The sequence below is a fragment of the Colossoma macropomum genome, unplaced genomic scaffold (assembly GCF_904425465.1).
Source record: "Colossoma macropomum unplaced genomic scaffold, Colossoma_macropomum, whole genome shotgun sequence".
NCBI classification, from domain to species: domain Eukaryota; kingdom Metazoa; phylum Chordata; class Actinopteri; order Characiformes; family Serrasalmidae; genus Colossoma; species Colossoma macropomum.
In genome coordinates this window covers 6,327,888-6,345,789 of record NW_023494785.1, presented here as the reverse complement: position 1 = coordinate 6,345,789, position 17,902 = coordinate 6,327,888, and the positions used below count along the sequence as shown (strand labels likewise).

At 40.6% G+C, this 17,902-nt stretch overlaps 1 protein-coding gene across 2 annotated transcripts; it reads right to left on the bottom strand.

The window, feature by feature from the left end:
* Positions 1-880: 880 nt before the first annotated feature.
* LOC118815607 (coiled-coil domain-containing protein 106-like) lies at positions 881-16,377 on the bottom strand. Of its 2 annotated transcripts, none has more exons than XM_036581843.1 (5): positions 16,228-16,377; positions 14,228-14,453; positions 7,576-7,767; positions 6,829-7,020; positions 881-1,841 (listed from the first exon to the last, which is right to left on the bottom strand). In XM_036581843.1, exons 2-5 carry the CDS (start codon positions 14,430-14,432, stop codon positions 1,498-1,500), a joined length of 933 nt encoding a protein of 310 aa, XP_036437736.1. In that variant the 5' UTR covers positions 14,433-14,453; positions 16,228-16,377; the 3' UTR covers positions 881-1,497. The 2 variants fall into 2 exon arrangements, with proteins under 2 accessions (XP_036437736.1, XP_036437746.1); XM_036581853.1 differs by having other exon boundaries at positions 6,829-7,017.
* Between the last annotated feature and the right edge of the window lie 1,525 nt (positions 16,378-17,902).

The following is a 17,902-nucleotide window of genomic DNA, read 5'->3' as shown; positions in this document are numbered from 1 at the left end:
CTGAGAAGAAAAACTGGCAAAACTGGTTGGAGTTTGCTTTTGCTGTAAGAACGCAACTGGCTCTGCAAAGAAGGAACGTTGGCAACCATCTCGCATGTGGAACCACCTCTTAATCTTGTGGTTTTTCTTTAGTGTAACAAACTATGGAATACATGATAACATCAGAATTATATCGCTATCAGCAGATTAAACAAAAAAAAAACAAAAAAAAAAAAACACAACATTGGCATCTAAATATGCATTTTTTCCACTGTACTGCTTTTGTAACCCTCTACAAATAAATGTTACATTTCTCTGTAATGCTAAACGTAACATTTATTTGTGGAGGTTTACATGCATTACATTATATTTACATGCCATCTAATCCCAGTTCCCACATTTCGACATTGAAAAAAATATTGCTTATCCACATCGGCTCACACTATATCTAGTACCATTGCACTGTTGCATATTTAACCACTGATTCACCAGGGTATATTTTGGTTTGTCCATCTGAATTTACATGACCAAATCGTAAGGCAAATTATTCAGTAACTGCGGGAAATAACTAAATTTTTATTTTTTTTATTGAAAAAGCACCTCTCAAATTAACAGAACGTGTTTTATGATCATACACATTACTATATGCTTACAATTTACTGCTGAAAGCCAAAAATCTTAGACGCTCTTTGTATTATTTTATAAAAATAATTTTTACAGAGCAGATCACTGAAGAGACGCCATCTGTTTATAGTTTATAGCCCAGATTTGTGGAAAAATGGGTCGACTTTCAGCAGACAAAAAAATAGTGAGTTCAGCTTCTTTTATTATCAGGGTTTAAAATTACATCACCCATCTATTTGACTGGAAAGAAGAGTAACAGCTCTCATACGACCCCCAACTTTTGAATGTAGCTTATGAAATATGAAAGTTATGAAGAATATGACAAAGTGCGTTTTGGAACCACCGGTGGTCTCAAGCAGTTGGAAAGGTTAAAGGGAAATTACACAATTTTTTAAAAACTTCTAATACCCTACATGTACCTCGCCAACCTTGAGTGTATTTTTTTTTAAATATTTCAAGCCAAAATTTAGCACAAAACTACTGTGAAACACTGTCTCAGACATCAGGCAGTGTATTCATAACCATTTCATGTGAGGGAGCTTTTAAAGGCATTAAACTCTTTGAACGTCTGGGTCCTATCGCCACCACTGCAAACAGTTCTGAGTCTATAAGTTTCTCTAGAACAGGGCATTTTACACCAAACCGCTCTGAATGACTTATATTGAGCGACTGAACTATGCAGAAGTTCTGAAAATCGATGGAATTTCCTTCTAAGGTATTTGGAGAGAAAATACAATCATTAGAGACTTTTTAAAGTCTTAATTTCACTCAATTAAATTTAAACCTGCAGAAACCCTGTAATTAACAGATTGGTTAAAGATGTGGAAGAGCATGAGCAGGGGGCACACCAGCACCAGGGCTGAGAAATACTGATTCACAGTCTCACAGTGCCCTCTACTGGCCAAGCATTGTATGCACCCTGGCTCTTTTAGCTGAGATGGGCAGCAGCTCTCCATTGGCCTTCATCTGCTCGATCTTCCTGGACAGCTCCTCGTCCGTCTCGATGGCCAGAGCACAGCGCTGAGCATAGTTCACTAGTGTCTCCTCTCGTGGACGGAACTGACCCACCAGCGGCACGGCCTCTTTAGCGGCCAGGTGGAGCTCAGCTATGGGGGCTGTGTTGGCGATGGTGTTCCGGTCGATGCCGTGATGACGGAAAGCCCCACTCATGCTCTTCTTTTTGTTGAAGGCCGAGAGGACCTGCTTGTAGCGGTGGATGACGTACTGAACTCCCGTCGCTGCACAGGAAAGAAAAACATGGATTAATTTAGACCAACTACTACTGCTACGGTTACCACCTGAAAAGCAGCTGATTTTGATCTCAGTCCATCAAGCCATTATTTTACTTTATTCATTTAGCTTTACCAGTTGGTTGATTTTTCCTCGTTACTTAAACAGTTTATCTTGTTTGCAAACTTTAAAAAAATGAAGTTGTAGGTGTATCACAAAATTTTGAAGTATTGCCATATTTTAAGTTCTTTAAATTCGCTAAGTAGCATTATTTTCTGTTCACATCACCCACTTCTTGCTGTTATTTAGTAACTCATAGGGGGAATATATTCAAATTTTACATTTCACTGGTTATGTTAAGATCGCACATGTAAAAATAAGAGGTATGCATAAATAAATGAATGAGCAAAACAAACAAACAAACAAAAAAACAAACAGCAGAAAGAAATGCAGTACTATTAGGCCTGTTACCTTCTTAAAAATAATGGCTTTCTTTAGTAAAGAAAATGGTTCTATATAGAACCATTAACACTCAAAGAACCCAGTGCATGATTAAAGGGTTCTTTGCCTCATGAATTGATCTAGAATGTGCTGTAGATGGTTCTATATAGAACCCTTTTGAAAACTGTATAGCACCCAAAAGGGTTCTTCTATTGTTATGGTGTCAAGCTTGTAACAATAGAAGAACCCTTTTGGGTGCTATATAGACACCTTTTCAAAAAGGTTCCATATAGAACCATCTAAAGCACATTCATGAACACTCTCCGTCAATCTGAAGAACCCTTTCATGATGCAAAAAAGCCTTTAATCATGCAAAGGGTTCTTTGAGTGTTCATGGTTCTATATAGAAACATTTTTTTACTAAACAACCTTTAGAGAGGCAACTTAGAAAAGCGTACAAGTGCGGCTCAAAAAATGTGTAAGTATATGAAAACTGGAAGATTAAAAAACATTAGATAAAAGCAAAACAACAACAACAACAACAACAACAACAACATTTACAGCAATATCAACTTTTTTAATAAACGACTCTTTAATGAACGTTTCACTACAATCTGTTATTAACTAAGCAGCCCTTCAAGAGTTTTTCACAAACTCACTTTCAACATACAGTTGCTTGGCAGGTTACAGCTTGGTAGGACCAAAATGAACGCTATACCATATGCCGCAAATCATCTGAATGTTCAACTCATATCCATTCGCCACATTTATATTTATGATATTTTACAGCTTTAATGTCATGCAAGGCAATTTCCCAGAAATTTCTATGACTCTTCATCAACACTGTACATTTACGTGTAAAATCAATACTCTCAAAATATTCTCAAGGCTTTTAGAATGATGGCGTTACCAGGGTCCAAGCATCAATGTTGGTATGGACGTCGGATTTACGATAAAAGACCAGCTGCAGGTCAAGTTCTGAAGACAGAACAAAGAGAAACCAAACAGTGTGATGGAGAGTCAGACCAGAGTCAGTTTAAGGAGGGCCCTGTCACTTCCTATTCATTCACTGACTGCAAACCACGAGATGACGCATGCAAGCCCTCATTGAATGGGCTAAAAATAATAATTGCATACATATCTGGCATTTAAACTGAGAAAAGTAGAAAGAGGTATTAAATTAAAATTTTAAAATAACCTAACTAGCATCCATTTATCTACAGCAATGGGTTTTGGGCAGTGTAACATTACCATTACCGAGTGCCAACTGGTTGTTGAGCTGATCAGGTTACTGTCTGAGTTAAGCAGTTCGCCTGATCTGACTAAAAAAATATGACCGTGGTGCTGAGTACGGACATTCGGGCTTCAAGATGGATGGTCCTCTTGTATTTAACTATTCAACCTACTTGTGTCCATGTTTAGAAATAACAGTGTGTCATACGGTGTCAGTAACCATATAAGCAAGTCGATGGCTCTGGTTACAACTCGTATTAACATGTGATCTGATCACGAGTGGACAGAGAGACAAACAGCTGTTTACACCTGGCATTTCCCCAAGTGTCTCGAATGTGGCCACTTACGATCAGATTTCAAGACTGCAGGTCATTTCAAGACTGCACGTCATGCTCATTCACTACATCAGTCTCTCACTGCGTTTGTCATCAGACAAAAACGTCCTACATACATCACCATCTAAACCGCTTATCCTTCTGGGTCGCAGTGGGGTGCTGGAGCCTATCCCAGCTGTCATTGGGCGGAAGGCAGGATACACCCTGGACAGGTCGCCAGTCCATCGCAGGGCAGACAGACATACACACTCACACACTCACTCACACCTAGGGGCAATTCAGCATGTCCAATTGGCCTGACTGCATGTTTTTGGACTGTGGGAGGAAACCGGAGTACCCGGAGGAAACCCACGCAGACACGGGGAGAACATGCAAACTCCACACAGAAATGACCCTGGTCGCCCGGCCGGGAATCAAACCCAGGCCCTTCTTGCTGTGAGGCGACAGCGCTACCCACTGCGCCACCGTGCCGCCCAGACAAAAATGTCCTTGTTCATGTAAATATAAGGACTATTATAAATGTTTCGGCAACGTTATGAACAAATGGGAGAGAAGACGAAGAAAGAAACTACAAAGATTTTGTCTCTGACATTCACACCCGTACTTAGTAGAGATGGGACTGATTCGATCCTATATCGGTATCAGGTCCGATATTGGCGTCACTTCACTCATCGGATATCAGACAGGGCCAATCCACATTCCAGTCCGCAGCTTGTGCTGGACCATGAACCCGCCGTAATGTAACACAACAGACATCACCAATCCAGCTTCCATTCCTTATCTTAGCATGAACTCGCTGCAACGTCAGTCTGTAACTGAGTGAGCGAATAACATTAGCCATTGGTTTGACTAAAATATCTCAAAAAAACGACATTTTGATCTGGAAACCCCAAAAAGCAAGACCCCTACTGTGTGTAAAGACAGCGCGTCGAGGGGGGAAGTGTGGCTGCGTCATACAATACAACCAGCTCAATCAAGCACCTGTAGAGGTTTCACGAGACAGAGTACCAGGAGTTCATGCTAGCCAACAGACAGAAGACACCACTAGCCAGCGACTCTCACTGATGCTTTCCAGAAACCCCATAAACTTCCAGCACACAACCCAAAGGCTAAAGGGACTAGAGAAGTTGCTCAACTTCATCATACTCAATGACCAACCGCTATCTCACAGTAACTGGAAGATTACACACCTTAAATACAACCTTACACAATATCAACAACAACGTTAAAGTAAAAAAGAGCTGTTGTATCGGAATCTGTATCGGTATTGGTAGTTGTGTATCGGAATCAGATCGAAACTGAAAAAAGGTGGATCGACCCATCACTAGTACTTAGCAATGTCTGACTTAAGATAAGATCACTCAAGGCACATATTAATACCAGGTGTGCGTGGTGCCTTTTTAAGATGCCTTAAGCACCAGATGCAATATGGTAGAAGTAGATTTATGCTGCAATCAGACAGCATTTTTTTCCCCACCTTAGATCCACACAGATTGAGTTAAAAATTTTCACAAGGTAACCAATCAAAAAAGAGGGAGGGTAAAACTGAAACAAAGCGTGAACGTCAAGCTCTGCAGTAGGACAGTTTTGCTCACATTTGTGAATTAAAAAATGCTCAGCTAGAAGATAAATATTAATACACTGGCATATTTTCCAATCCGGAGCATTATCATCACTGAGATTAGCTAAATAAATATGACAATAATCCACCCTCACCATTGTGGTTCATGAGTAATTAACTTTAACGCAGAAATAAAACGCTGTGCCTCTTTGCTTGCTGGTGGTGTTTAAGGCCCCTGATAACATTAATAGGCTTTGTGTTCTGATTAGGAAATTAATGAAACCTGCTTGACTTTCTCACTCCAAGAAGAAGCAGAATAAGTGCTAGCTGTTTGAGTTTATCCTTTAATATAACAGGATGTTGAACTTTCTTCCCATAACACTGGACATGAAGATCTGATCCGCTCATTTTCTGCTTTGCGAAACTTGTCACAGGCATATTCCTCAGGGTTTAGACACTCCGTTGTCTGTACGCAGCCTTAGGCATGCAGTTCGCACAATGCTAACTGGTGGAGTAATAAGCTTCCATCACTTGTTATCTACTTAAGCAACAGAACACGAGAGGGAGTGTGTTATCGCGAAATAACACACTCCCTCTCATGTTCTATTGCTTTTATACAACAGTTAAATAAATAAAGTAAGAAATACATAAACTGGGCTGTGAATTTGGCATTTAATGTGTTTTAATGTTCGCAGTTCCTTCCGCCAAATTATAGTTCCTTAACAAGCAGCTTGTTGCTACGTCAGAGTAACGAGCTCCGCCCACTCGCTGCACAGTCTGCTGTAAGCCTCGCCTTCTGAAGTGCAGACTGATAAAACTGCCGCAATATCAAGTTTAGCTCAGTTTTGACAGTTTTTGCTGGATCAATATTAATGTTGTTTTGTTTCAGCCAGTCTGTAAAGCATCTTACAGCCCATTTTGTTTGGCGAATGGTATTGGGTTCATTTCTGCCTCATTCCAGGTTGTTTAGCTGCTTTTCTGTCACAGCCACCAACTGAAAAGCTGCTCAGTGGTGACGACAGTTTGGGAATTTAGTGTAGTCTCATCTTCAGAGTCTGACCAAATCGGCTGTCGGTCAAATGTGATCTTAAACGTATCCATTTTCTGTTTGTGGCAAATTAAGTAAAAGCTCTCAAATAGCTTGAGCGTCTCCTACAGCTGTCAAAGTCTCAGCGGAGTGATAGTGTTTGTGAAAAAGCTGTGATGTTATGGTGAAATAACAGCACAGTTAGAACGCTTCTCCACCGCTTCTCCATTTGGAGTTAAGGGCGAATTGGCTATATTAGATTTTTCACCAAACCATGAGCAACGCATTAGACTCTATCATTCAAATACACCTGAAGAGCCATCATAGAGTTGAAACTAAACTCTGCAGGGAGGTCTGTATATACCAGGGTTGTTCCCACTGTTGGCGTGAGACTGTACCTCTCTTCCTGCCGTAGTCTTTGCCTTTCTTTCCTCTCTTCTTCTCTTTGTGGCGTCTCCTCTTCTCAGAGGCTGCTGACGACGCAGAAGAGAACGACCCGTCTGATCCGCTCTCGTTGCCGAGGCTGGAGCTGGAGGACGCCGTCCTCTGCCTCTTATGGGCTTTGGGCTCAGAGTAGATGGACTTGCCTGCTTTGGGAGCCAAGCACAACAGCCATTCAGCACAAGAGAGAAGACCGAGCACTTCAGTACTTTATAATATATTAATATAAACACAGTTTTCATACTAATAAAGACGCAAGCAAAGTAGAGTACTAGGCAAGTAAAAAACTGCACTGATGCTTCATGATAATGTTCTCCTTGCTACTATTGCACTTGGCTTGTTCAACAGGAGCTTAGACGTAGATTTCTGTAAAGCTGCTTTGTAAACGCTTGTAAAAAGCACTAAACATTATATTAATATTTAATTAAACAGAACAAAACATCAGTCTGAAGGTGGCGTTTCATTTAATTTTCCACTGCTTTGTAAATGGTTCTTCCAGACACATTTACGTATCCAGTCTATTTTTTTTTTTAAAAGTAATTTTCAAAATGTACTAAAATAAGTAAATGGTACTGAATCAGTCAAATTTGAAATGTTATGAATTGAGTCACTGTAAGGTCAGAGATTTACACCTCCAGAGGAAGCTAATTCCAGATGCTAAATAAAGATGGATGGATGGATGGAAGGATAACGATCTGACCCACCTTCAGTAGCAGAGGTGGACCGTGAGCTGGTCAGGTTCTCGATCTGCTGTCGGAGGAACTTGCGGTCTTGCTGCAGGTCTTCCACCTGCCGCTCCAGAGACTCGATCTTCTCCTGTTTGCTCTCCAGCAGACACTGCAGCTTGGTGATGGTCAGCATCACGCTTGGGGGCAAGCCCTCCATTGGAGTCACAGCTAAAGGAACATCAACACAAACGCAAAGATGTGTGATCGTCCCCCAGCTAAACAGAGCAATTTTCCAGTTTATTAGGAACACCTACATTTGATCATGTACACCTACCATAGAGACTACCAGACAAAAGTCTGGGCTTACCTGCTCAGAGAACAGAGTTTGCTTGCTTGCTTGTTTATTGAATGATGATATAAACAGTTCATATGCAATTACTTCATTACAAAATTTTGGCCATCTACCAAAAAGGGATAATCAGACCCCACCCTCCCTTGTCACAATGCAACAGGCTAGCTGGAATGCAATAACAATGACAAACATTCCACTAATTAACTTAACTAATGAGGATAATGTTATTATTGTGGATTCAACTCTACATTTTCCAGCTCTAGATTTCAGTCCTACATGAAAACTACATCTTAAAATTACAAATTCATAATTATCAATGAGCCAAAACATTATGGCTAACATGCTTTTGGCCCTCTGTGAGCTACCAAAACAGCTACAACCCACTGAGGTATGGACTCTACTAGGCCTCTGAAGGTGCCCTGTGGTATCTGGCACCAAGACGTTAGCAGGAGATCTTTTAAGTCCTGTAAGCTGGGAGGTGAAGCCAAAGGGGATCAGACCTATTGTTCCAGCACATCTCACAGGTGCTCAACTGGATTGGGATCTGTGGAATTTGCAGGCCAGGGCAACACCTTGAACTCTTCATCAAGCTCCTCAAATCAATCTCTAACAAAAAGCTTCAGAATGCTTCTTAGAGTAGGAGTGCTGACTTAGGATCAGATTCATGTGTTATTTATGATGATCTTATTGATAGGTACAGATCCTAGATCAGCATTCCTAATCTGAGGTACTGAATGTGGACTAGTAGGGTGCTTCATCCTGCTGAAAGAGCATGGGATTTTAAAGCAAAATGAAAACATACAATCAGGTGGGACCAAACTTTTACCTGGAGGTAAAGGTGCTCTTTGTACACTTACAATTAATGATTGTTGTCCATTTGTTGCCACACAATTTATTAGTCCCTTTCTACCGTGTCCATCAATGGAATGGGACCACCACTGACCAGATATAATTTGCATGGTGGACCATTCTCAGCATAGCAGTAGCCCGACACTGAGTCAACCGACCAAAAACATCCAGCCAATTCAGTCCTAAAACTGACAACTAGTTTTAGTCTCTATCTGTACATTTACAAGGTTGATAGTGTTTTTTGTTTCTTCGCCTTTTAAACAGACAAACGCTTTAGTGATTCCTTCATGAACTGACCCTCCTGATGCTGCTGCTGCATAAACTCAAACTATCTAATTAACCATTGCTCCACCTGTTTTTCCCAGTTTTGTATTTAATATTTTATTCTAATGCTGTTTGCTCTACGGTGTCGACCAGAAGAGGATGGGTTCCCCTTTTGAGTCTTGGTTCCTCTCAAGGTTTCTTCCTCTTGCTCTTTAGGGAGTTCTTCCTTGCCACTGTCACCACTGGCGACGCTCATGGGGGCTCAGACCTGGATTTTTCTGTAAAGCTGCTTTGTGACAACACTGGTTGTAAAAAGCGCTATATAAATAAACTTTAACTTGAATATGTTTTTGCAAAAAGTTGAGACTACAGCAGTTACCTATAATAGTCTCCATGTGTTGGTCCTGTTAAGCAGCTTCCAGCTGGACATTCTGGTTGCCAAACGTTAAACTTTAGCTCAGTTAACGAGACTGACGTTAAAAGTTATACCTGGCTTGCCCAGCACTACTTGCTATCTTGGGCAAATTTTTTTCCCACCAGAGCTCTGAACGCTTATTACTGCCATTGTTAATTTTTCACTTTCCTCAGATCATTTTAAAAGCAGCTCCATCACCCTGTTTTAAAACAAAGCTGGCCTTGATACTAGCTTGCTCATTAACTACAGGCCCATTGCTAATCTCCCTTTCCTGAGCAAAGTACTACAATGTGTTGACAGCAGTGTGTGAAAATTAGTGAGATGCAGTCTTCGGCCATTTTTACTTAGTATAAGCCCTCGCTTTGTTACGTTTTTCATCAGTATGGCACAAGTTTGAGGTTAAGAATTAGACAGTATTGAGGCCCCCATATTCAGCATTGGCAATTTAATGGCTTGTTTACATTGTAACAGACACCTCTGATGTGAGAAAACCATCAGGAGTCATGAGGATAACACAAAAGAGAAGCATTGTATGAAGAAAACTAATGAAAAATAAAAAAAAAATATATATAAGAACTAACAGAAAGCATCAAACCCTCTGTGAGCTCTGTAAAGCTCCACACCCGTTAAAATCTGTCCTTTACGACTTATTTATATTAATTTTTATTTTACTTTTAAAGTACTGTGACTCTTTGCTGTTTGACTTTAAGAAACAGAACTGATGATAAAATGTGACAACTGAAACTACTGGACTTTGTTCAATTTTTGTTATCAGAACTTTTAGTTTCAAAAGTTAACGTAAAAAAAAATAAAATAAAAAAAAATAATATATATATATATATATATATATATATATATATATATATATATATATATATATATATATATATATATATATATATATATATATATATATATCACAGCCAGGCTGAAGCGATTTTCCCTCTATGCTGGATAACTAGAAAATCGAATACCTCCTCCTCTGATTATACACTCTTGTGCATAATAAAAAGCGGCCAAGCCCAAGATATAATTGTTTGTACTGCGTTTTTTTGGTTTTGGGTCCCTATAGATCAGAGGTCACCAATAGGCGGACCGCAGTCTGAGTCTGGACCCAGACGCTGTCCTATGTGGACCTGGACCTATAACTGATAAACTATGGAGAACTATTTAATTTTGACAGGCTGGTCCTATTTTAATCGGCGTAGCTTTTCTAGCCTTTACGGTAGCTTTAGCGGCCAGGGAGACTCACAGACCAATCGCATGCATTAGAAATATCATGTGCCGCTACTCAGCCAATCAGATCTGTGCATTACGATGAGCACTAAGACTCCAGTGTGAGTGACGCACACACAGGGGAGGGACGAGGCGAGACACAGCAGTTGGAGAAGAAAGTGAGTCAGAGGGAAGTTATTTCACATGGCGTGCTGTAAAAAGAGAAAACTGACAGTAAATGTTGTTGAAATATGACTGAATTGTACTTTATTTGATTTGATATTCAGTTGTTGACTACATACGATGTTGATATACCAACTAGGCTACTTCAGTAAACAGTATATGGCACTGAATCATGATGCAAGTTAGACATTATGATGTTTGGACCTTTGCTTGAGAATATTTTCTCTAATTGGACCTTACTGAATTTTAATTAAAGACCCCTGCTCTAGAAAATATCTGGTCTCACAAACAGAAACTAGGTTGGCAATTTATTTCAACTGTTTGAAGCCATCAAAGCTGTGTGGAATATTATTGACTCTTATGTAAAATGCTGTCTGCAGGTTTACCCACAAGACTTCAGCATTTAAAAAAAAATGTAAGGGGAAAAAAATCTCAAACCAAACAACTTTCTCTTTATCTTATTATTAATGATTTTTTGTTTAGATCATTAAAACCTTACATTTTTGCCCTTTTGGGCTTGGTCTGTTTTTTTTTTGCACAGGGGTGTGTTTCTGAAATGCTGTCTCTTAACTCTCCACCTTGTTTCCTTCATTCATCAAGATTGCAAGCCTTTAGGAAGACAAAGCTCTTAATAATAATAATAATAATAATAACAATAATAATAATAATAATCCACAAGGCTATTATGAATGTGTGCATGTAAACATAGCATTTTGCATGCATTCACACAAACTCAGTTCAGTGGGTCAGCCAAACAGTCTTCAGGAACACAGGATGTGGTATTGGCACGTCATGCAGGTCATTCACAGCATGACTCAAAGTGCTCAACATCACTTAACAACTTCAAGAACTTCACTCACAACTTGCCAAGAAAGTCTGGCTGAACTGTGAACTGCACTCATTCATGACCCATTATTAACTGCTGTGACCATCTCACGAGTATAAGTGTAGATTATAGTGACCAAAGAACATCAAATTTGATCACATCACACTGATTTAAAATAATAATCTGGTCCAAAACCGTTTAAACTGTTTAACTGAAAACGATTCTTGCCAATTCAATGCTTCATATCTGACCACGACAGTTAGTTGACAATGTAAATGATGAGCAAATGAACATCACAAGTCTAACAGGAGGTTATTGTGAAATACACTGCCATTCAGAAGCTTTGAATAAGATATTAATAATTTGTTATTTTTATATAGCAATAATAACATTTTATTTTTATTTTTTATATAGCACAGGTGATAAAATAGTTATACAAGAAATTATAAGCATTAATTTAGAATCATAAGAAAGTGTCACAGATCAAATTTAAAAGATGAATACCATGAGACTTGTTTCTTAGTATCCACTGAGCTTGACTGTCTAATAAAAGGTGAACTGAGTTCTGCAGATTAGAAGCAGAATTACTGAACGAGTCTCTCCATGTTTTCTGTATTTTACAGAAGGCGTTTGCAGAAGATCAGTATCTGCAGATCTAAGATCACAAGCCGGAACATAACAGACACTCTGTGATGTAAGTGATGCTTTAAGATCATTTAGAGCCTTAAAAACTAGTAGCAGAACTTTAAAATCCATCCTGCATGATACAGGCAGCCAGTATAGCTCATTCTAAACAGGACTGATCTTATCTCTCTGTGTTGTTTTTGTTAGGATGCTGCTGCATTTTGTATGAGTTGTAAAGGATGTATTGCTTCCTTAGGAAGTCCAGTAAGAAGATCATTACAGTGATCAACTCTGCTTCTAATAAATGCATGAACAAGTTTCTCGACATCACTCTGAGACAGAAAACACAGAACCTTAGCGATGTTTCTTAGATGATAAAAAGCTACTTTAGAGACTGTTTACATGTGGATAAAACAGAGCTCAGAGTCTAAGATCACACCTGGGTTTTGCACTGCAGTTTTGGTACATGAATATATATAACATACTATGAACTGAACACAAAGTTTTTTTTTTTTTATGTTTTATTCACTATTTCAAAATTTGACTGTTATAGAAACAAAAACAGTCTTAAATAATAGATAATGTAGTATAATTGTACGTCTACAATCTTTTTTTTTTTTTCAGTTTTCTGCCCCAATGTTTAATCAGGTCTTTTGAAATAAGAGGCAATCATTTTATTATGACTTTATGCTGTACAAATTTCTTAAACCTACTTTCTAATCGGAATATATTTTTATAAAACACACATCCAGATGGCAATAAAATTACTACAGGAGGTAAGTTTTGGGCTGTAAGTTTTGCAACCTGGATGTTTGCGTCACACGTGGTCATATGATCACGCATATTCATGTGAATAGTTGATGAAAAAGCATATAAAGTAATGTTTTGATGATTCTGTATAGCTGTATGTGAACATGAAGTGCTGTACACATGCAGCTGCAATTATAATCATTCTTTTAATCAGCCTGCGAGATCTCACTTCTCTGACAGACCTTCTTTTTTTCTTTGTTTCACCTCCAGCTAATGCTCTCCAGGATGATAAAGTTCTACCACTCAGATGAAGCTAATGGTTGAAAGCCCTCCAAAACAGCCGCCGTTTCACAATTTAAAAAAAATGTTTAATACAGATATGTGCACTAGAAGAGTAAATACGCCGAGTATCAGCAACCTTTTTTGTCATAAATGGGACGTCTGCCTGGAAAATCCCCCAAAATCAAACAGATCTGTATCCGGACGGGTCTAAACTTCTGCTGACGTCTGCTGAGTTGGGTGGAAAACAGTAAGTAATTTGGCCTGTAATTTTCTCAGGAGAGGAGGGAGAATAAAAACACTGACATTGCTGATCCAGACAGAAATAAAATCACCTGTAAAAGAGGAAATTACCACAGGACCCCATGTACATTCAATCACATTTGCATAGGACTATAGTCATTTATACAACAGTTAGTTCCGACCATGCAAGCTGACTGGTTGAGAAGTGTTCTAACAGTGCTGATATTTCGCCATAACATCACAGCTTTTTCACAAACACTATCACTCCGCTGAGACGCTGTTGCTAAGCAACGACTTTGACAGCTGTGGGAGACGCTCAAGACATTTGAACGATTTTACTTTTTACTTTGCCACAAACAGAAAATGGATACTTTTAAGATCACATTTGACCGACAGCCGATTTGGTCAGACTCTGAAGATGAGACCACACTAAATTCCCAAACTGTCATCACCACTGAGCAGCTTTTCAGTCGGCAGCTGTGACAGAAGAACAGATAAAACAACCTGGAATCAGCCAGAAATGAACTCAGTACCATTCGCCAAACTAAATGGGCCAATGTATAAATGCCAATTAATCATCAGCTCAAACCTCATGACTGTGACAGGCCCTTTCCAAACTTCTGAATGGCAGTGCACACAACTGCTCGCTCAGCAGAAAAAAATCAGTGATGCAGTATGAAGCCCTTACTGGAGACGGCGCTGCTCGGTGTGTTGTCCTGCTCCGAGTCACTGCCCACGCCCGAGGTCATGGTCTGCCACTGGATGACCTCGGCGTCGTCTTCCTGCTTCATCCAGTTCTGTGAGCTTAACCGGGCCTTCCTCCTCCGCGAGCTGGAGTCGATGTGGACTTCAGTGGAGAAAGGAGCAAGAGGCTGCTGCCACGGAGCGGACATCTCACTTCCTGCCTGGAGCAGCTGCAGACAGAGGGTAATAAAGGGATTAAAGATTAAACACCATGGTGGTACGTTAGAGTGATTTCAGTTACCCCCCGCACTGCTACTTTCAGTGGTGTAAAGCCTGCAGCAGACTTTCTCAGATGACATGCATCTTAAATGTAGACTCCCCCCCCCTCCATTTTAACCAGTAACCTATATTACTACACAACAAATACCTGGTTATGTACTGTAATAAGTAATAAATACCAAAGTATGAAAGATCTGATGGGCACCTACCTTGTATCTGACTGATCTGTCCATCTTATCAGCTCCACTTACTATATAGGAGCACTTTGTAGTTCTACAGTTACAGACTGTAGTCCATCTGTTTCTCTGCATACTTTGTTAGCCCGCTTTTACCCTGTTCTTCAGTGGTCAGGACCCCCATGGACCCTCACAGAGCAGGTACTATTTGGGTGGTGGGTCATTCTCAGCACTGCAGTGACACTGATGTGGTGGTGGTGTGTTAGTGTGTGTTGCGCTGGTCTGAGTGGATCAGACACAGCAGTGCTGCTGGAGTTTTTAAACACCTCAGTGTCACTGCTGGACTTAGAATAGTCCACCAACCACAACTATCCAGCCAAAAGCGTCCTGTGGGCAGCGTCCTGTGACCACTGATGAAGGACTAGAGGATGACCAACACAAACTGTGCAGCAGCAGATGAGCTATCGTCTCTGACTTTACATCTACAGGGTGGACTGACAAAGTAGGAGTGTCTAATAGAGTGGACAGTGAGTGGACACAGTGTTTAAAAACTCCAGCAGCACTGCTGTGTCTGATCCACTCGCACCAGCGCAACACACACCAACACAAAGTAAACACTTGTACCTTTTTTTGACATTGTGACAAGTGTGTGCTCCCACACGACTTTACTGTAACACAGAAAACTGCAGCTTTTATGAGAAAAGTTGAAAGAAGAGACGAAAACTACTCACGAGGCTTAAACCAGCTTCCTATTCCCCAGCTTCTTGTTGGAATTTTCCCGTTCCACCTTAAAATGGTGCAGCAGTTATAATACCTGAGGTGCCTGAATGTAAATGCTGCACCTTTTAAGGTGGAACGGGCAAATTTGAACAAGAAAATTGACGAATAGGAAGCCAACTTCAGCTTCAGCCTGGTGAACTAACGTTAACGTTACTTTGGGTTGGTTGGGTTAGCATAGCAGCGTTAGCCGCGTTAGCTAACACGGAGAAACACCACGAAGACGGAACACAACTTTGTGTAAGTGAGCGAAACGGAAAGAGACGCCTAATAAAGCCAGTTTGTGAAAAAGGCCAAGCCTGACAGGAAGCAAAGCTTGTTCGCGTGAGTCTTTTTCGAATTTTCCGCTCCACCTTAAACGGTGCAGCAGTTGCTGCACAGGTCGCGTGCTCTCAGAATGGAACGGCGGCACCATTTAAGGTGGAACGGATAAAGAAGCCGGCGAACGAGAAGAGACCAACTTCAGCCTCGTCAAGGAGGACAACAACAAACTTTCCCGCGTTTGTAGGGATTCCAGACCCCCGGCTCTGCGGATCCGCGTCCTTTCTAAAACATCCGGAGCTCTGAAAGGCTTCAAAAGCAGCAAAGCGGGCTCGTTTCTGCTCCTCATCTCATATGCACAGCCCTCCATTTTTAAAGCTGAACGCTGCAGCTGGAGGACAAAGCTCTGCGTTAATTATTCCTCCACCATGGAGGAAAATGGCACCGAGCTACAGAGCAGCGGCACAGTTTTAGCACCTTTACACAGCCAAACGTGAGCACTGCTCTTTACCTTCGCCGTCTTCAGCTGACAGTGGTGAAGCTCATGCAGTCCTTACACATCAGCTTTCAGCCGAGATTGGGAAACAACGCCAAACAGCAATTACACTGTACAACCACATTAGAGTCGGATTAAACCCGGACTCGCACACCGACAAGCCCCGCCCCGCCGCGCCGTGATTGGCTGCTAGTTTATTATTCATCCGCTGCCCGCCAATCGAAATCGCCCTAGTGTGAACCTCATAATAAAAAATAAATAAACACTGGTATATCACAAGCCCCACCCTGCTGCGCTGTGATTGGCTGCTAGTTCATTATTTATCAGCAGCCCACCAATCGAAATCGCGGTAGTGTGAAGTCATAATAAAAAATAAATAAATGTTCATATTTTGGCAAGCCCTGCTCTGCTGTGATTGGCTGGCAGTTCAGAATTCATAAGCAGTCCACTACTCAAAATTGCCCGACTTTGAGTGTCGTAATAAATTATAAACACTATACAACCACATTAGGGTTGGCTTTACAATCCGACTCATATACTGACAAGCCCCGCCCCTCTGCACTGTGGTTGGCTCCTAGTTCATAATTCATAAGCTGTCCGCCAATCAAATTCACTCTATTGTGAGCGTCATAATTAAAAATAAAGACTCTACGACCACATTATGACTGCTTTACCCCCGACTCGTATACCGACAATCATAAGCAGTCCGCCAATCAAAATTGCCAGAGATTGACTGTTAATCAAAACCACCCTAGTCTGAGCACCATAATTAAAAATAAACTCTCTACGACCAAATTAGTGATGGCTTCACCACCCCCCCCACCTACTACACAGACAAGCCCCACCCGGCTGCACTGTGAGTGGCTGCTAGTTTATAATTCATCCACAGTCCGCCAATCAAAATCGCCCCAGTGTGAACATCATAACAAAACATACACACTAGTATACCACAAGCCCCGCCCTGCTTCACTGTGATTGGCTGCTAGTACATAATTCATCAACAGTCCATCAATTAAAATTGCCCTGGTGTGAGGTCATAATAAAATAAATGCTCATATATTGGCAAGCCCTGCCCCACTGTGATGGGCTGCTAGTTCATAATTCATAAGTTCATAATTCAAAAATTGCTTTGAGTGTCAGTCAAAATCGCCCTAGTCTGAGCATCATAATAAAAAATAAACATTCTATGACCACCAACCCCTCCTACAGGTACACTAACAAGCCCCACCCCGCTGCGCTGTGATTGGCTGCTAGTTCATCATTCATCTGCCAATGAAACCGCCCTACCATGAGCATCATACTATTATCTAATAATATCTAAATATATTATTTGTCATCACTACAACAAAGCAGACATCGTTTTATCAAGAAAACCTTCGTCATGTCATTGTAATCGCAGACATCTCCAGATCTTGAACAAACAACAAAAAACATTGTCATGATGATACAAAAAAAATAGAGATGTCGAATTTATGGCTCTTTAGTGCTTCTGTCACTTTGTGACTTCTGAGGTTTTATTTCAGACCAAAAAGAGAAGAATAGAGGCAAACAAACTCCAGTTCTTCTGCTGATAAATGACAGACACTAAGAAGCTTCACTGCAATTCTGTATGTTTGCTCAGTACTGGAGAAGTTTTTTAGCTGCTAATGTGAACTTCTACTAGGTTTTTGGAAAGGTACTTTTACTCCTC

Bases quoted from the DNA above. Each gene is read 5' to 3' on its own strand.
- LOC118815607 (XM_036581843.1), bottom strand. From the start codon at position 14,432: ATGTCCGCTCCGTGGCAGCAGCCTCTTGCTCCTTTCTCCACTGAAGTC. The intron at 7,768-14,227 runs GTAAGGGCTTCA...ATGTTCCTTTAG, and splicing joins ACCGAGCAGCGCCGTCTCCA to CTGTGACTCCAATGGAGGGC. The intron at 1,842-6,828 runs GTACAGTCTCAC...TTTCCTGTGCAG, and splicing joins AGACTACGGCAGGAAGAGAG to CGACGGGAGTTCAGTACGTC.